General features: G+C 43.6%; 2 protein-coding genes across 4 annotated transcripts in view; both read right to left on the minus strand.

Moving 5' to 3' along the window:
* LOC135898590 (uncharacterized) overlaps nt 1-3,559 on the minus strand; it is a 29,700-nt gene extending 26,141 nt beyond the window's left edge. For both annotated transcript variants that reach the window (XM_065427640.2, XM_070526924.1), the window contains exons 1-3: nt 3,501-3,559; nt 1,707-1,891; nt 1,265-1,291 (exon numbers count right to left, since the gene is read on the minus strand). In XM_065427640.2, coding sequence (XP_065283712.2) covers nt 1,265-1,291; nt 1,707-1,851 — 172 coding nt within the window. In that variant the 5' untranslated portion in view covers nt 1,852-1,891; nt 3,501-3,559. The remainder of the gene's footprint in view (nt 1-1,264; nt 1,292-1,706; nt 1,892-3,500) is intronic.
* Nucleotides 3,560-6,238: 2,679 nt separating this feature from the next.
* LOC135899774 (carbohydrate sulfotransferase 9-like) overlaps nt 6,239-20,434 on the minus strand; it is a 30,399-nt gene continuing 16,203 nt past the window's right edge. The window contains exons 5-9 of one of the 2 annotated variants that reach the window (XM_065429105.1): nt 19,119-19,164; nt 14,954-15,034; nt 13,757-13,801; nt 7,461-7,502; nt 6,239-6,376 (exon numbers count right to left, since the gene is read on the minus strand). In XM_065429105.1, the coding sequence (XP_065285177.1) occupies nt 13,757-13,801; nt 14,954-15,034; nt 19,119-19,164 (172 nt within the window). In that variant the 3' untranslated portion in view covers nt 6,239-6,376; nt 7,461-7,502. Of the gene's footprint in view, nt 6,377-7,460; nt 7,503-13,756; nt 13,802-14,953; nt 15,035-19,118; nt 19,165-20,434 lie in introns of those variants that run through there. The other variant, XM_065429112.1, reaches the window with a different exon arrangement.

A 20,434-nucleotide genomic window follows, 5' to 3' on the forward strand; every position in this document is an offset into this window, starting at 1 on the left:
TACTTGAAGTTGTCGTGAAAGGAAAGAATACGATCACGGTGGATGCCCCTCCTTAAATATGAATTAAATACGCGAACAGTCATTTTAGAAAATTCAATACACAATAAAAAAGAACAAATTTATTAGATGATAAAATAAATTTTCGCGGGGCCTTCGAGACTAATGAATAAAACATTTCACGTAGATTGTTGCCCCTCTTAGAATCAAGGTGGCCCAATTACCGGGGCTTGCTTTTAAATATGTTCCTTTCTTTTAGGCCTAGTAGTCTATTTAGGCCTAAGTGCATTTAGGTACATGCTTAGCTAAGTATTTTAATACTGTCTTTATAGCCACTAACGACTTCATGGCTTATTATTGCCAAAAAGGAAATTTTGCAAGACGTCATTTTCTGACTCTCATTTCACAGTTCATGGTCGAACTAGAAAGAAATGCCAACGGAACACTACTAACAAATGTGGCAGATCGTTAAAAATATGATTGCAAAATGAGGGCTCCAATGCGATGCCGAAATTCACGTAATATTTTATTGCCGGGAAGCTAGATATACAGCCAGTCATGTCATTCGATATTGTTAGCGAACTGAGCAAATGGTGTAACTACGTTTGTTTTTAAGTGGCATTTTTCTGAAAGGATCTTTTAAAGAATTCTATTAGGATCATAGCTTCAAGCAGAACCTCCCGAATCCCTCATTGTTAATGGTACGTTCAACATTATAGGATTGGCTCGCGTTGGTACGAAGCAACAGTTCTAGCGTAAAAATAATTTCATGAATCCCCTGGCACCATATTTTAATCACCGCACAGCCCCGCAAAATGCTTACGCTGTCATGTTCCCAATGTTTAGGATTCAAATTGGGTTGCTAGAAATTATTGCCTAACAAGAATAATGCTTACACTGCAACAATTATGCGATGGTAAATTAACAGCCAGAAGATTATGCAACAATACAGAGGGTACTTTGTAGCCTTCGGACCTATGTAGATACAAATCTTTGCGCAGGTCGCCATTCAAGGCCATTACTGATAGCGAACTCCGACATTAGCAGTAGACCTTTATTTAGTACTCCTAGTATTGCACCGTACTTTAACGGCCGCATGCAGTCACGAAGCACGCGCCATAAAAGCTTAGCCACGAAAAAGGCATTGACGATGGTGCAACTAGCACCTCGCCTTTTGGAGTCATTCATCGTCACATACACCCCAATTATGGACGTGAATTTCTCAATAGTCGTTTTTCCGACAGGTTTAACATAAGATAGCACCTACCTGGACTCTGTATTCGCTCTTTGGTAGCTGATGGAAGGCACGAAAAAAAAACCCAAATAAGGTTAGACAAACCGGGAAATTACTTAATTAGCATGGCTAGTAACGGTTCTTAAAGTACTGAAGTAGCTAATACCCCGAGGGCTAGAACTTTATCTTTCAAAAACCTCACCTATGTTGCCGGTTTCCACACAACTTTCTTGCTAAGTGCTGGATCGCGATCCCGAAACGTCGCCATGAAAACCACAGCTTTCTTGGATTGCTAAATTTAGGCTAGCTGTCGTTCTGAGAACTCTATGTGACTTTTATTTTAGTTTTGTGCTACCACAGTCTCTCTTATAAAAGTCGATGGGTCATCCTGATTGTAGCAGAACTCTTTTGCCTACGAGTACCTTAACTGATGGACTTGGAGGTACAAAAATGGCAATAAACCAACTTCACTCACGGCATCTGCCGTCGGGAGTGTTTCCAGCCTGGGACCGCACAGCTGGAGACAGTCCATCTGGTGTCAAGGTACCAGTTGACGTCATACCACGTGATGGCTCAGAAGGCGGTGACGCCGATCGGAACGTGCGCGCCGCCGTGGCCATGATGACGCCGGAGGCTCCTCGTCGCAATAAATGTCACAAACTGCGAGGATGACGTTACGAAAAGCAAATGCTTTCACGTATGGGTATCTTCCACGTGTACAATGCCCAGTAGTCGTGCATTTACGCATTGGAAACGAAGAAGTGCAGTGCTTTAGTCGTGCACCCATGTGCTTGTCTGCAAAGTATCAAACGACTGAGCGGATCGGGAATAGCAGACATTTCAAACGAACGCCCGTTAGGCCATTGCAATAGTAGGTACTTTGCTTGCTGTCAGGGAAGAGAAATCACATGCATGAACGCCTTTACACAAGACGCACTTGCTACTGCGTAGCCCATTATAACGCGTCACATCCGTAAATCATCCAATGCAGAACGCGCGAAACCACCAGTTAAGAGCGCTACGGATTCCGGCAAAGGCCCTATTATAATCCCTTATGCCACAGGCGCTTTTTCACAATTCTTAATGAAAAAAAATTAAATAAGAAGAGTACCTCGCATTCAGCAAAAAGAAGGGGCACAGTTTGGGTTATCTGTACGCAAAATTTGATGTGTCTGAGTTAGTTACCACTAGTGCATTACCTTGCGTATTAATGCCCTTCAGAGGGTAAATATTCGCGTTTGCGTGCGAAATTGCGCACGTAGTTTGGAACGAACCAGCTTCGTACGGCGACGTTTTAAAGTAAGTGATATTATTATATGCAGCTAAAGTTCTTATAACTATTCAAACTAAATAACTTCATTGGAAACTGGGTTTTGATCCTTCCAGGCAGCGCAAGTCTGCTTTTCTTCTTTTTTCAAATTTTCTAGCGGAAGCTTTCGCACCGCCTTTCTTCGCTTGGGTGTCACCATTGCCGTGCATATAGAGCTAATCTAGGCTAATCAATATGATGTCCTGATTATATGCATAGCTGATGAATGACGAGGAAATCATCGCTGCAGATCACTTTCTTTTCTTAGAGACACCAAGTTACACCCTTAAGATGATGATATACAGAGTACTAGACAGCTTGTGCACTCAAAGAGACCGCGTAGAAAACTGGGAACTAAAAGAAACAACGTGTCACTTGCTCGTCGTCAACGTTATTAGCACCGCTATAATTTTCTCGAAGAGCGGCACAACAGGCGTAGCAGTTGAGTTAAATACATTATGTTACGTCAGATACAGTATATGGGTCGTGCTGCGAAATCAGGATGTCACATTAGCTTTCATTGCACGTGGTTCCTTGCTATGCAATCTAGTGTTGGCATCCAACAGCGTCCTTTGCATTTTCGCCCATTCTACAGCGTCCACATCGACGGTAGTCAGACCTGCTATCCTATGGACAGCCAAAGCCCTAAGCTGAGTTTGAGCCCCCCCCCCCCCCCCGACAGGCTTAAGTGAGGCAATGAAGTCTTATATTTCCGCAAATTAAATTTCCGTAATAAATTCCATAAATTTATTGGCTACATCTAACTATGCCCCGAAGACAACCTGAAGCTTCTGGGAAACGTTGAGCAGCAGCCGACGCTTCTGCCGCAAGTGCCACAGCTGCCATGTAATTGATTAGGACAGTCTTCATTTTTGTGCTTCGTAAACAGCTGGTAAATGCTGATAACGTCTGTTCTCATCGCTTTCATTTGTAATGAGTGGACGTGAAAATTTCACTTACGGAATCTTCGGGACGATAGTGAGACCAGCGAGCAGCAAGACGGGCTCTGTTCTTCTTCTTCTTCATCTCCTTCGAATCACCCGCTAGATAACGTGAGTGTGTTCTTGAAAGAGGGCCTTATTTTTCTTTCTGTCATGTTACACGCGCCAGAAATTCACTTCTGGAAAGTCCCATCCCAAAGGGGTAAAGTGTCATTTCTACTTAAGGTTCAACTTTCCTTCATATAGCCTCTATGGTAGTTGCCTTTAGGAATCTCCACTGTATTGCCCACAAATTTAAGCATAAGTGCTCGAGTTCTCTCTGTGCTCAACACGGCTCAACATGAACCTTGCCTCTCTCTATCATGGAGGAAACGGAGGAGCGTAAACACTTCCATTCTATAGATATTCAGTGGCTTCGAAGAAGCTTAGTGTATGTAGCTTATTCGGATGCCGCAATAGCTAAGTCTGACGCTGCTTAGTAATGACTTGCGGTTTGTATCAATTTCTGGCTGCTGTAAAAAATAATGATCACTGTCAGGCAGAGGTCAATAGTGCACACAATATATTAAGCCTTAGTTTGCACAGCCATACCGAGTGTCTCATGACCCCGTGCGAAAGCCTTATGTGAAATCGGCTTTACTTTCGTGAAATTGTCCAGTAACACAAGGTTGATAAGTTGAAGAACACGATAAAGCATAGTCCGTCGTTTATAGTAGCGTGTCTGTTCACTTGTTTTAGCTACTGCGAGCCGTGGCGGGAAGACAAACACTTTATGCGAAAGACCGTCAGCAGTCTCACTATTGGCTAAGCTTATATTTAGCCATAGCCACTGGAAAAGAATCATAAAACCAAGATCAAGTGTGTTTGAGAGTTATTACGCAGAATGCTAAAGTAATGACCGTCAGTTAGCGAACGACTACAATACAGTTGGTAGTCACATTTTAAAGCAATGAAAGGTAGGCGCATACCTTGCTGAGATAGTCATGCGGAAAACAGATGACGAGAATAAAATTTGCTAAATAATATTGATTTGCAGCCCATTTGGCTAAGACACCCGACTAATGGTCTCACGTTACCGGTGTAATTTCATATGACGCGAGAATGCTCTTACCGAATTGTTCTAGTGGTAGCACATCTGTTGGGAAATCAAACGGCACCGAATGGTCCTAAAAATAATACCCAAGAGGCGCGCGACAAGCCAAAGTATGGAAACATGCGTTGAGTTAACAGATAAGCAGCCGGCGGTGTAGATAAGAGAGCGAGAGGAAGTAGTTTATGTTGTAGTTCACAGTGAATTCATATGGGGTGTAGGGCAGGTCATCTAATCCCTAGAGCACACCACAGGGACGTCTGCGTGAGCAGCCGTTTGATGTGTTGCGACACCACGTACCCGAGCACACGAGGGTTGGACCTTCCCGTGTGTAACCGTGCGAAGCCATGACGACGACTGTGTGACGACGCAGCAATGAAGACGATGGTATGGCAGCGGCATGGCCACAATGGGATAACGACGATGTACGATGACAGTGGTTGCACGACGACCGCATCAGGAAACCTGTTTGATGACAGTGGCGTGACGGTGACAGCGTAATGGAGTAGGAGTAACGATTACCGCATAGCCACGACGGCATTTTGACGACGGTCTGATAATGGGGGCATGATGGCGACTGTTTCAAGATTACGGCAAGGCAAGGATGGCATACTAGCCATTGAATGACAGCAGCATGTTTACTGTACAATAGCGAAGGAACACTTATGTCGGTGAAACGACAAGAGCGGCTTGACAACGGTGGCGTGACGGCACGGCGATGACTTTACTGAAGCAATGACAATGCTAAAACGACAGCGCGATAAAGGCTGTATGACGACCATCGTGTGGCGACGATGTATATTTCAAGGTCATGGTGCTGTTGAAGCATCCAGCTGGTCTTCGTGAGAGCTGGACGATGCGTGCTTCTCTTGACACTGTCAAATTCCGTTGTACTGTCGGCTCCGATTTGCTAACATGGCTTCTAGGGCTTATTATTTGCTAATTTGCAATGGCGGCTTATTATTAACGCCGCCATTGCAGAATTTGGCAATGAAGCGGGATCTGGCAATGTCGCTGATAGCAGCTCTGGTAACTGGCCTGCGTGACGTGGGGGAGCACTCACCGTTGTCTAGGTCGTCCTGCGTCACGTACAGTAGAGTTCCTGCTGCAGCCACAGAAACGCTTTTCACAAGCTTAATATTTCTTCTTAATGTGTCCTAATTAGGTGGTACACCCTTGACAACATTGGGTTATCAATCAAGGCAAAATAAATGGTTCATTCAGTTACTCGTTGTGCCATTGGCGATAATGAATTCACTCATAGCTCTCTCAGCAAAGTGGTGCTCTGTAAAACCTAGCAAAATGAGTCATTCTTCATTATGCCCTGCCGTAGATGATAAAAAACTATTTAGAAACAATGACTTCAAACGAGATTTAGGTGGAACGTTTTGTGGTGATTCTTATGCATTTTGAAACGCGTTCGTACGCCAGAATAATTCATAAGAATAGACGCCAGCTAATCAAGGATGCGGAAGTAGTTATTTTGAAGGCAATTAACCAATGACGAATGCAAAAACAAGGAATAGCAAATTCTGTCCATTTGCAGGTTGACTCCTACCGTCACTGAAACTAATTTATATGACCATTTTATGTGTCAGGGGTTTGCTCGCTACCTGCGGCGTAACGGTAATCAGACAAATGTTACCGGATGCATGACTTTATTAACGCATATTCGTATCCCGCCTGTTTGCATCGTGGTATCGGGTAGTGCTTTGAAGGAAACGGCCGGCAATCATCCCCGACTATCAGCCTCTGATCAAGTAGGGCTGGTCAACCTTTGGAGGTACCAGTTTTATCCAACAGTTCTGAAACAACAAAGAAGTGTTTGGTCATATTAACCAAGAGCGCCAGTGTTTTAAGCATGTGCACAAATAAAACAGATGTTAATATCTAGCTTTCGAGCTTGAATTGTGTTTGAATTTATCTATTTAAAAAGTTAACGCCACTGGTACTGTCGTTGCATGTTGCCGGCAAAATTCCAGCAGAATGCACCTCACGATGAATGTACACGTTATTGAATTTGACAGTGAAGCAATGTTGGTACACACATCGTACGGTCACATCGCACATCGTACGGTCACAGTCGAAGCGCGTAATGCAGAAGGCATGTGCTGCAGCCTCTCTGGCGTTTCCTGCAGGACACGCTGAGCCATATAATGGTCCAACCGCGAAGTTCGCGCATTGACCTCTGATATTCGTGGCGCCAACTTGCGTAATCGGTCTTCGCGGATGCTCGAGGTGCAGCGTGGGGTGCTGTGGTGAAGGGGTCGGTGTGACGGTCGCTCGATTGCGTCTATCATGGAAGGAACCTCAAAGGATGCGTTTTGACTAAAGATCGCAGTGAGAGGGGCTAGGCCCACAGTCTTTAAGACCCTACCTTTGGGTTAAACAAAGACCGTCAAGCTGACGGGAAAGTGGCTGATGTATGCGGATAAGGTTAGTCGCTTTAAAAGGGTACATGTAACTGCTCTTTACTTTAAAGCATATATTTCGCTATTAAAGTAACTGCATGCTAGGGTGCCATTATTCATGTCCTCACTAATTTTGCTCTGTAAACACACTATTCATTCTTCATTTGAGGTGCTGGGTCCTACACAATGCTAACTAAATCATCTAGTCACACTGGCATATATGTATGAGGCTATAATAAGCCACGACACTACGCATATTGAGTACTGGCGGTCTATGAAGTGCATCCAAGATTAGTTGGGGCTAAGGAATACATTAGGTGAAATGCGAACATGCAAATTCTAATACCGAGTTCACTATTTCTTTTGACGTCGGTAGACAGGCGTCCTTGCATATAAACTATTCCCGATGTTGACAGAAAGCAGCCACGTATTAAACATAAAAGTTGAATGAATGCGGTATGAAGTGGCGCTTACGCACCAGCATCCGTTGGTAGAAGATCGGCCTGTAGGAGCAAAATTTCTGCACAGAACACAAACATCAGACGCATAATGTAAGCGGTCTGTTCCAATACGGTCGGCTTGAAGGTTTTGTTTTTCTATTTCGGTAAGAGAACCCGAGGACACTCTGTATTATTTGCCTCAGGATCAGGACCGCTACTTTCTTATACTGATTAACGTTGGAGCAGAGAACAAATGCCATGTAGGTTGCGCCCAAAGAGAGAAAGAAAGAGATAAAAGCAAAGGACAGGCAGGGAAGTTAACCAGGTAATATTTGCGGTTGGCGCTCGCTTTATCGAAGAAAATCTGCTTTGATGACGATCGAGACGGAGCAAAATAAACATGCCTACGCACGCACGCACGCACGTACACACAAGCGCAAGGGCTCCCGCACATACACACACAAGCAGGAGCTATTCGATACAGAAACTTTGGGGCAGGTACAGCAATGCGGATCGACCACGTTGAGCTCACACAGCAAGACAATACAGGCGTCCGCTTACGACCGAGATGCGTGATCCACTGGTTCCGGATAGAGCAAAATCGGGATCGCTAGTGTCCGTGCAGCGGCATTCGACCTCGACCGAGGTACAGTACCGATCGGGTTCAAACGCAATCCATACCAGTGGGACACTGTTACTTTCGATCGCGACCGAGCACGATCTATATCGAAATTCTCTGCCATAACTGGCTCCGACCCGTATCTTTTGCAAGGATCCAATCGTGACCGCGCAATTCGATGCGAATGTGGCTCGACTGCGATCCAAAATACGCCGTGTGACACCCGTATAAAAAACTCACCGCAGTGGCTGAGTGGCCACGATGCTGTGCTGTTCATAGAGAGTGGCTTTGACCAGTAACTTCTAAGCTGCGCATTCGAAATGATTGAGTTGCCTTGATTTCAAGTTATCATTGCTTGTTGTGCAACACATGTTTCTCTTCTTTTCATTTTCTTTGTTACGTGTGCCACGCATGAGCTTTCAGGCAAGCCGTGAATGCTTTGGAATGATCAGACAACGTTTGAATGTTTCTACTTTAACTGTGACTGTCAGTAATTTATCATCGTATTAATTGTTTTTCTTGGTCCCCCGTTTGAGAGTTTATGTTGCAACCCCAAAGCTTCAAGGCTGTGATGAGGCAGCACAATCTATCCTAAGCTGTGAAGTTGGGGTTTACAGTGAGGTACGCACTGTAGCTGCTATGGTGTTAAATATGTGCTTGGAACGTTTAACATTGCAAGCCAGTGGGTTAGTGGTTGTGCATATACCACATTTTTGTTTTGCAGGTTTTGGATGATAGCATGTCGCAGTCTAACTGTGTCTCCCTTGATGTTGGTGCAAAGAAGGATGTTGACACCTGTTGGAGTAAGCTTCATGATTCTGAGCTACTATGTTGAGTTATTAGGAGATAAAGTTGTTCCAACATAGTTACGCAGCCGCTTGGCAACTTGTGCTAGGCATCGCCTGCAGCCTACATATACACTAATGCCAGTCTTACAATGTTTTTTTTTCTCTCTTACATGAAAATACATCATGGCACTACAAAATATGAAAAGGAAGGCGTCACGAGCAAGTGCTGAACTGTCAAAAGATAATTTTTAAGAAAGCGGAAGGGCATGGTACGCTCCCTGCACAGTACACATTTGTCACAGTCCCTAATGTTACAACCCTGCTGCTCCTGCTCAGCACTTTCACCCCTGCTGTCGACAACAGCAAATGTCTGTGCCAACTTAGCCTTAGGTCAAAGTGCGCATTAAGCTCTCATATTGCACCAACCTTCTTTAATCGGTGGGAGACGTTGTGCACATGAGGAACGATGACTTCGCGCGCATTATCTTGTCTCTTACCTACAAATAATTCGTTGCCTTCCAGCTTGAGACTCCTAATGATAAATTCACTCAGAAAAGTCAAAACACCATTAGCATAGCCAGCTCATCAGTCTATCTAACTGTCTGGGGAAGCTGTCTTGTAAACATACTTAATGAAACGCCATTCAATGTAGCGTCGAGCTCTTGGTCTACCATATTAAGAAATATCTCACTAAGCACAAATGCAACTTTCGTCCCTTCGCACACCCCTAACTTCTTTGTGCAAACACCATATCTACGGAAAAACACAGAAAAATAAACAAAAGTCGAATATTTATCCTCGACTGTTATTTGGTGGAAAGATGGCATTTACACACAAAAGTCAGGATTAGGAGTGTGTATAGGGTCTGAAGTTGCACCTTTGCTTAGTAAAATATTTTTAGTAAGGTAGACCTTGATCTCGATGCTGCATTGAATGGGCTTTTATTAAGAACATTATGATTGGGTAGGTCAGTGATTGCCTTGCATTGGTGGACGGTGTGTGATTGTTCGGCAGTGGGAACATAAGACATCCTTGCAAACAGCCAGCCAGCATCAAAGTTTTTCTTGCCATTTGAACCAGTACAGCTGCTCTCCTGATCTCTCCGACACCAGGCTAATGCGAACACATAGGGATTTGGCGGCACGTGAGATAGCAAAGCCTTACTATATTCTCGAGCAAGGTGACTTGTGTGTAGCGCGGCCATCTGTCATGTTGCTCAGGCTTGAAATAGATTACCTTGCCGCTAATGTTTAAACATTTTAGATGCCATTTTGCATCTTACGATATGTACATTTTGCAACCTTTATTTATGTGCTTTCAGTAAACATTCTGTGTTGGTCGTACAGCACTTGTCTATCATGTCTCTTTCTCATCGTGTATTTTGGTGCTGTAGAATCAAGTGTTGATTACCAACACACACAGAGTACTGTTCATCTGATTCTCTTTTAGATGGAGCGTGATGACGACAACTACGTATCAACAAATGTCCCACTACCTACACCTGGATCTGCTCCAAGGTACACTTCAACAGGTAACATGTGATTTGTATTTATTGCTTTCACTAATCATGTTTTCTTGTAGCGTACCAAAAGAAGAAATCAAAGTGACAGCTGGAAGTTATAGACATTGTATCCATGGCCATCCTGTCTATTGCTTATTTTTCTTTTTCCCCTTATCTTTTCTTCAGGTCCTTGCACTTCTGCTTTGTTATTCATAGTGGGTCACTCCTCATTTCATTCTTTTTAAGAGGCCTCCTAAAGTAATTCCTGAAGACATGCTTGAGTTTCTGACTAACACAACTCCAATCAAATTGTATTCGTGTTGGTATACCAATGCCTTCATTTGTTTTTGCGTGACTGAATTGAGCACCGGGAGCAGTGCATCAATATTGACACTCCAGGTCCTCTACCTTTTTTGTAGCCCAAACAGTCTGTTACCAAAATTGAGGATGTCTTGAATACCCTTTATAATTCTGTTTTTGTTATTGTACTGCAGTTCACCTTGTGACCAGCTCCTAATATCTGTAATCTGCAATTCTCCTGGTAACCCTAACACTAATTCTGCCTGAGGTATAGCAGTCTCGTCTGAGAAACTAAATCGCAAACTGTAGCACAAGGCACTGATGTGAGAGTTTGTGATAATAAAGGTGCCTCTGCACGGCACTTCCACCCACCAGTGAAATCTTATTGCATTATCTTACACTGGCACTGGGTCACTTGTGCTACCGGTAGCATGAGGTTTGTCGCTGTGTTTTGCGAGATAGTGCACAACAGCGCCGAGAAGCTGCACTTTGACTGCATGTACGAGATGGCACAAGTTTTCTTCATGATGGGGTTGGCATCTGTAAACAGAGCCTATCATAGGTTCTACGTGCTTTATAAAGAACACTGCCTTCCCTTAATTTGGCTGCATTTTTCCTTAGTTTTCTGAATTACACTGTACCGGTTCCTCCAACAAAGCATCTGCATCTGTCAAGGAACCCTGGTCTGGCATGATGTTAAGAAAAAAACTTGTAGATTGTGCAAAAATTACTGGGACTATCCAAAAGAACTAACAAGCAATACTAGTTGCAGTGGCATTTGTCCTTGTTATGTTTAACTTATGGCTGACATTTTCCTTGTATATGTTCATGTCTTTGCATTTATTTCACCTTCTGTGTTAGCGACTGTGTTCTATGCAAAATTCTTTTAGACGTATTTACAATGGATTGTTGGTCCCCCATCTTAGTTAAACAGTGCAGGATCAACAGAAGGAGCTGCAGCACACAGACGGACATCAATGTATGCTGAGTGAATTGCTCACTGTGCAATCCTGCTCCCTCACCTAATCGACCTGGGCTGCTGTTTGCCCCTAGGTCTATGCCAACGCCTTGAAGAAAGGCCTGTGCTTATGACTTCAACGAGATGTCTGCCACCGCTACACCGCTACCCCTGTCACTGACTGAAAGGATACCAGTTACCTTTCACTGTCGGTTGACAGCGTTTATCTGTAAGTTTGATGCGTTTTTATAGCACCATGATCAATAGTACCACAACATATTTAGCAGGGATGAAACAACACATGAAACTGATAAAATACATTCTATTTCAAGATTGCTTGTGGGAGCTCCTTAGTGTTTGCAGTCAGTCTGGAGAGATCTGCACTATTGCAAAACACACACAGGGAAGGTTCCTGACCGCAATCGCTACATTCGCTTTAAGCCATCAAAATGTTTGGAGCTATCATCGCGCTACCGACGGCATAACAGCGGGTGACAACCTGCTAACTGGGGCCGTTTTACTAAGTGGTGCCAGCGCTGTGAAATTCTTGCGACTGCTGGCGTCTTTGAACATAAAGGTTTTCACAAAATCGAAGTACACGGTCTATCAAAAGGGCTACCTTGTGCCTGCCATTATGGCAGAAATACAACATAGGTTTCAAGAGAGTTGGAACCATGTAGTGTTGCACTTCAAACTGAAAAAAAATGGAGAAAGTGTTAGCTGCACTCTGTGACAGAAATAAGCTAAGGCTTCTGTATGGAATAGAAGCACTGAAAATAATTATTGAACACTTCATTTCCTTTTTTTCTCATCTGACATTTGGTATGCAAATACTTTGTCCGGTATCCTCGATGATACACCTTATTGGTTTTTAACCCAAAGAAACGTACCACACGAGAGGGGGCTCACAATATACAGCGCTGTGTCCTGTGTGCCTTCTCTCGTATCGTGCGTTTCTTTGCGCGGAAAACTATTAACGTGCAGCACAAACTAGCTCACCAATCTGTTCTGTTGAATTTTACACACCACCTTGTTTATATTCGAAGCAACTGTGGCAAATATTATATAGCGCGTGCTCAAAACTCAAATGTGCCACTTAAGTACAGCCTTTGCCATAAATTACTGAAAAAGTGCCCCATGGCTTTACCAGTATCCTTAACAACTAGCTCAAATGTTGTCACCTACCCTAACATAACTACAAAATTCAAGCAAAATGGAGTTTTAAAGAGAACGCCATGGCAAGTGTGTCGACTAAGTTCTATGCATGTGCTTAAGTACTGCTTTTGTGAAAACAAATCGCAACAATTGCTCATAAGTGGCACGATGCCGTTTCGAGCATGTTTGCCTATGTGTTAAAAGCAGTCAGGAATTTGAAATAAAATAATTTTTATATAAATCAGGTGCGTAATGTGTACAATCTGTGACAAAATCTCCATACTTAAGGCTGTGTTAGCAGCATTAGGAATAAACAGTGAACGCTCATTTCATATTTCTCCGCACCTGATTAGTGGTATGCAATTGCTTTGTCCGGTGTTGTCGACGGATAGAGCAAAGCACCTTGGTTAGATTAAAAGAAACTATGACTGATGCAATCGGTAATGGATCGAGGCACGAAATATGAACGGGGAGGCTTAGTTACTGCCTTTGCAATAAAGTGACGTACAAGGGCTCCAGGTTTATGAGTACGTTTTTAAGTGTTTACCAGCACTATGACCAATGTTCTGCTTGGTACAATGTGTGATGAGTATTTACTGCGTTTTTTAAAATTCCTTAACATGTGCTATAAAGCGTCATATGCATGTAAAGTTTCAGAAGGAGAAGTGTTATGAATGAATACTGTATTTGAGCTTCTTGTGCAAGCCATGTAAAATGACTGCATAAAGGCAGAATGCTTGCAAACTGAAACTTGCCAAGAATGGTGTTAAATGTTCTACAAGGTAAATATGTCGTCAATGTGGATTCTGTGGTAAGGCATACATCCTCGGCATAGCACGCTACGTTTTCTAAGCAAATTGGGCACCCTTACCAAGATCGTAGCATTAAGACTCCTTTATGAGTAGTTGAGGCGAAAATAATATTTACATATTTCCCTTCGTGTACTATAATTATCCAAAGTGAAGAGGTATTGCAGTGAAGCGACAGAAGCCTCCGTTTGAGCTGTTCATTACCTACATCCGCTTGCTTCCCAGCATCCAAAGGCCGACGTAAAGCTTCTGCAAGAGGGAATATGTGAAATAAAGAACACGCATTCGTTTCTTGAGTCGCCACTTATGTTAATCGCTAGACTTCCTGCAATATTCGCGTGTAATTTCGAAATAAACCGATTTTATTTGGTAGTTTCATGATGTGAGAAATCACAGGTCTCTTTCGCCACTAACTTGTACAATAGCTGAATCGATCGTGTGAGATCATGTGCATACTTGTAAATTCAGTATGCAGCACTGCATATAAACGCCCTGCGTTTGTATCCTGTCACTTGCGCTTTGCGCGCATTGTAGGGTGGCTTCTGATAGGCGAAATTATCTGTTCCGTTCAGATCTGAGAAAGCGCGTGACACATGGACGTGCTCGCATTCGCCGGTTATACGGTTTGGCAGCGCTATCTATCGGTAGCATTCTCGACAAGTAAGTGCCCTTAGCAGTGTAGATTTCGCAGGACGAGGGCAGCCCATTCTTGTCTTCCTCCGTGCTTGAACAAATTTGCGCGCGATTGGTGGCGGGAAGCGTGCGTGTGCCTTTTATGAATGAAATACCACCCGAGTTCCGCGCATCAAAACATAATTTTTTTTTTTTGCGGCACGGATGAACGTATTTCGCCCTGAAATCGTCAGCAAGCATCCTTGGATCAGATCACATTCGACCAAAGTGACGCAAAGCACCTTACAAACGTGCGGTGCAAACTGGGGCGTCCACCCAGGAGAGTGCTTGGAGCGCTACCACACAGTCCTCATGTGCCGCTGAGCGCCTCGGTAAAAAATAGGTTTTCCGAAATAAATCCCTTGCTATGCATTTGTTTACCTGAGCGCTTTTGTTGCTTGGCATGTAAATGCACGAAATGGCTCTATGCTCGAACGACCACAAATTGGGTAAATGTGCATGACGGCAAATGGTCAATACAGCAGACATTTTATACCTCTTGTCTGGTCATGTATGCAAAAACGTATACATACTTTATAAATATTCAGTTTATTGTAATACTCCAAGAAGTATGCTTGCGTTATTAGAAATTGTACTCGTATCACGGAACTATTCACTAATACTGCGCATTACACTCCAAATAAAATAAAAGAAGCGGCTGTAATTAACAAGCAAATGGCGCCCAGGGAATCCCGTAAAGGCGAGAGTGCAATCGTGCAGAAAACTTACCCGCTTAACTTTGGATGAGTTGAGGCACATTTGTATCGGAGCGACGCATGTAGCACTTCCGCCCATAGTCAGATTTATTGCCTTCGAAGACGTAAACATAATTGTAAGTAACTCCTGATGATGATGAGCGGTGTTTAATGGCGCAAGGGCGAATTGTGGTCAAAGAGCGCCAGAACAATGCTATTAATGATGTGAGACGGTGCTCTGTAAAATGGTGTATGTAGTATATGGCTGTAAATGGACCTAAAGTGACCGCAATATGTCTAAAAACTATGCCATAAATGCATGGGCATGTACACATTGAGACGTTAAATAGTTAAGAGTTAACCGTGTTCGGAGATAAAAAAAAAGGTGAGAACAGTGCCTGTGAATGGTCGTGCGATCGTATGCGTTGGTGACTATTTATGCAAGGCTGGAGGATATCTCGCTTCGCCTCCAGAATAGTAATACATCTGAATAGTCATACAAGGAGGGACAGTAAGACGAGCAACAATTATGAGATGATAGCAATCCCTCCCTTCCATGAAAAAAGGGGGGAGGTTGCAAACCTGCCATTAGTTAGTAGCTCTGTGTAGATTTAATTTGCGATGTGCCAACATTAGGGAGGAATTCCATCAGTGTGTTTGGTTTAAAACGTGATTCTGCTCGAAGGAATAACGCAGGATGTAGTAGAGTACACCTGCGAATTTGGGAAAAATATTTCTTTCTCTGAGCTTCTAAGTGCTTACATTCCATTACGACATGTACTACAGCGGGAATTTTCCTACACCTGCTGCAGGTGAGAGGTTCATTACCTGTGAGAAGGTAAGAATGCGTCTCAAATGTGTGTCCTATTCTCATTCGGGTGAGTGCCACATCCGTTTGCCTTGCTCTTTTTCCACTGACGCAGTTCGACATTTGGGGTTTTACTAAGTATAATTTATTTTGCGTTTCTTTGTCCCGCTGTTGCCAGTATTCTTTCAACTTCATATGCAGGAGAGGTTTTTCGATCGAGGACTAACACTACTACGCTGCTGCCCACGGCTTCAGGGAGGACAGTTGTTGCATTACGGTCAGCGAGCTCATTGTCATCAGTGCATCTATGCCCTGGCACCCAACCTAAGGTTATGTGGTGGTGGGATAGATATGCCATGCGAAGCTCAGGGTACAGCTAATTAAGTACAGGTTTTTTGTGCTCCTTCAAATATATGGCTGTTTTTACCAGACTTAGCAAGTGTTTATATATTAAAGCTCTGCTAAGCCTTTGTTTTGTGATGTATTTCACAGTAGACATTATCGCAAACGCTTTGGCATCAAAAATACTCATTTGTGCTTTGCGAACCCCTGACAACGTAAAAGATTATCCAACAGCGGCAAAGGAAACTTTTCCAGGAGATTGGAAGCGTCCGTATAAAATTCAGGGCACGAGTATTTTCCTTGCAATTCTAGGACGTTACTGCGTATCCATGCCTCACGAGTGTGTCGAGGTATGGATCACATTCAATGTATTGCCACAGCCAGGGTGGTGTTGTGTGCGGCGGTGACATTATTCGATTGTCAAAAAATGGGATGCCAACGTTGTCAGCGAGGCTTCTGATACGCAGTTAGAAATCACTCTTACTTCTGGTCGCCGCAAAAACTGGGCAGCTGAAGAGAGGTCATTAATTACGAGGTGGTAGGAGTGTTTAGGGCCCTCTGAAGGGACCTTCAAGAAGTTGTTAAAGCTGCAATATTATCTACACAGATTGTGTGACCACTTGTTTGTCTCAACATGGCGGCTGGGAACGGGGCTTATTCTAAGAGCCCCAGTCGCTAACTGGAGCATTAAGTGGTGGACAAAATCAAGCATCCTAAGTGCGGTTGGTGTTGCAGATTGATATACGACTGACCCATTATCCAGGCGAGAACATATGAGACTCCCATAAAGATTCATTAACCATCTCTTGTCACTGCCCCAAGTAGTGTGACAATATGTTTAATATATTGGCTGTTTTAGGCACTTTGCCTTGAAGTATTTACTGTGGAGATTAACATTAACTTTGGCACAAAATATACTTCAAAAAATTTGTGCTCGCTAAGTACAGGCAGATTCACTCCATGCATCTCAGTAGCAGGATCTGCAGCTCAGCCCCTCTTTCGAGAGAAAATCACTCAAGTGCTTTTTTGATTGTTGAACCTGAAGCCATTCTCGTTTGTCCATTTCGACATTTTCTCAACAGCTCGCCGGACTTGCCTTTCAAAGATGCCCAGATTACAACACTTAAAAAACCTATCTGGACGTGAACGACGCAAACAGAATAAGAAATTGTAGGTGATATGGTAGAACGAAGCGAGTTAATTTTACCAATAAGCAATGTGCAACTGAGGACACCTCCATGAGGTACACCAGTTTCCTGAATTAAAAGTCTCGAAAAGGTGTTCCCAAGTTAACGTGGAAAGTCCGGTTTTAGAGATAACATTTTACAAGACTCAACATACTGCCTCGTACCCCCATAGAAGATAGGTCTTGCAGTATTCCATAGCGCCATGTTGTATCATAAGCTTTCTCAATATCGAAAAAGACTGAAAAAAGATATTGCTTCTTGACAAATGCATCTCTTATATTCGCTTCTATTCGAACAAGGTGACCAACAGTTGATCGGTTTTCTCTGAACCCCCGCTGATATGTACCAAGTGCATAGCCATTTTCCATATAATACAGCAATCGTCGTTCAATAATTTTTTCGAAGTGCTTACATATACAACTCGCGAGTGCTATAGCTGGATACTAAAGATGGGTCCTTTCCTGCCTTTAATATAGGAATTACTACAGCCTGATACCACTCATGGACCTTGGCTGCAGCCAAGGTCTGGGAGAGGTGGCGCTGGCTAACCTTCCCCGGGTTCTACTAGGAAAGATAGAATACCGAAGAATGTGGATGGGGCGTCTCTTTGCATGTATAGCACTTGCGCTTTTCTTTTGCCACAACAGGCGTCGCACCAGCGGGATCAATGTAGGGTCCGCTAGCACGTTCGCGCTTTTCCGTTTGCGCTTAGATGCCGTGGCGCTCGCTGTGCATAAACGCGGCGGCGTCCATACGGTTGTACGTAGCCCGCACTCTCGAAGTGAAATGTCACTAATTCTTTCCTTTATTGCCGGTATTTTGAGGATAGGAAGCACGAAATACATGCATACACGAGGGAATCGTAACAGTGTAAATGCTAAAATGGCAGGCAACAATTCTTATCTGGCCTGTGAGAGTTGAAAGAGCTTAAATGGCAGAAAATCAGCCAGCATAATCCATACTGGTGGTTCCTCTTGGATCCGGCAGATTTCTCTTATATACGTGGCATTTTCTATGAAATACTTTCTGGGAGGACGAGTATGAGCATCTGCATTTCGAACAGCCATTCTTCTTTTCCATACGCGGTGTAGGTACAGTCAACCGCAAAAGTTTACGGGACGCAGGATCTGGCAAGATGCTGATTTCTCGCGATGCATGGTTACACAGCCTCGAATTAAATGTTCCAGCATGTAGTAGCCTTCGCCACCTAGACAGTGATTCATTAAATACGAAGTGTGATGCCTTAACACTGCAGGAATTCACATTTGAAGGGGAAACCGCATCCCGTAAACTTTTGCTGTTGACGGTACATCAACATGCCCATCTCATAGGGCAAGCGTCCGGTTTTAATTGACTACAGGAAGCGAATTCCATAAGCAGTGACCAGCAATTATTTCTTTAACGTTCGTTTGAGGATATCCCATAAGAATATGGCATTCCAGCAGCCATGAATATGTGGTCGATTGCTTCTGATTTCTAATAAATTACGCAGTTTGTATTCTACGAAACAAATACACTATTTTTCTCTTGCCAAGGTTTAACAGGAAGTCTGTCGCTATCAAGTCGAAAGAACTAAGACTTTGTTGATGCTTTTAGTGGCATCTTTTTGTTCTCTTTAAGACGTCTGCTTCAGGCCTGATCGCATACAAAGCTCATACAGCGCTGTAGGCGACAAATCACTTACAAGGTCCTTATACAATTTCTTGCGCGTAACTGCACTCAAATATTCATAATATATCGTGCATGCAAAATATTGAAAGAACAAACAACTTCATGAAGTATATCGCTAAGTATGGACAGCTGGGCGAGTTGGTCCATACTGCAGCTGTCCATACTTAGCGATATACTTTCTAGTACATTACCGGCGTTCGTGTTGTCTTTCTCTTCTCGTCCATGTTCAATTGTGCGCTGGAAAGATGTTTCATAATGCTATTCATGAAGAAAACCACACGCACTTGGTTGACTAATGGCGTTTGCAGAAACGACCTAATAACGTAGCACTTCGCGCAGTCTTGTCTGAATCAATGTCATCAAGGAATCATTGCCGTGACCTTTCAAAAAACGGATTCTACTTACAATCTGCTTGAGGAATAATTGAGGAAACCTAGTCTAACATATTTGACTGAACGAAAGAAGTACGTTCAACTCGCTCATTGCCAAGTCGAACCTCACACATACACGGTAAATATTCTGCATATCATTTGCAGATTTACTCGCGACACGCACAGAACTTGCAAAAGGCCAAATGACTTTGCAACAAGAATAATATTACATACAGTTGCGCTTTCGCGTGTGCTCGCGCAAACGCGATGTTTCTGTTTTCAAACGCTATACCGGCACGCCCGAGTGGGCCGCTAGCGGTGGGCCGGTCAGGATACCGGGTCCGCCCGTGACGGAGTTCAAGTAGGCTTCAAGCACTCAGCAAAGAGATGCAAAAGGTGCATACATTCTTTGGAATCACGCATACAATATAGATAGAGTCCGCAGCAGCGTGCTGCCTATCGCTTGAACGCGAACGAAGCGACGAGAACACAGCGCTCACAAATCTCTCAGCCCACGCCGCACCTTGCTCCTTTCGCAAATCGCTTTCAAGACATGGACACGCGCACCTCTCTCCAACGCGAAGCGGCGAGAACACAGCGAGCGAAGCTATCAGCAGTGGGTACTCCCTGTCTGCGTCGCAGATCGCGTTCTCGATAAGGTCGTAATGGTGCGCCTAAAGGTTCGATGAGAATGGATAAGGCGCTAGGGAGCGCTAACAGCGATATGATGACGGGAACTTCATCTGCGCACCTGGCGCCGCCACCTGCAATAGTTTGCTTGCCTCATCAATTCAACTTGCGCCGCTGTCTGCAGCATTTAGTGCACACACGTACACACACACACACACACACACACACACACACACACACACACACACACACACACACACACACACACACACACATATATATATATATATATATATATATATATAAAAGAAAAATATCCAATACGTCCCATAATTTTAGTTCGCAGCAATTATACCTCCTGCTGTGCATTATCGTTCATTAAACTTTTCAGAAACCCTCTGTGTGGTGTCTCAACGATGTTTGTTTCAAAATAAGCAAACCGTGAGACCATGCATGAAATTAAGTGTTTGGCTACCCAAAAATGCTTTGTGGCAGTTAATAAATAC

Source organism: Dermacentor albipictus, chromosome 10 (genome assembly GCF_038994185.2).
Source record: "Dermacentor albipictus isolate Rhodes 1998 colony chromosome 10, USDA_Dalb.pri_finalv2, whole genome shotgun sequence".
NCBI lineage: Eukaryota > Metazoa > Arthropoda > Arachnida > Ixodida > Ixodidae > Dermacentor > Dermacentor albipictus.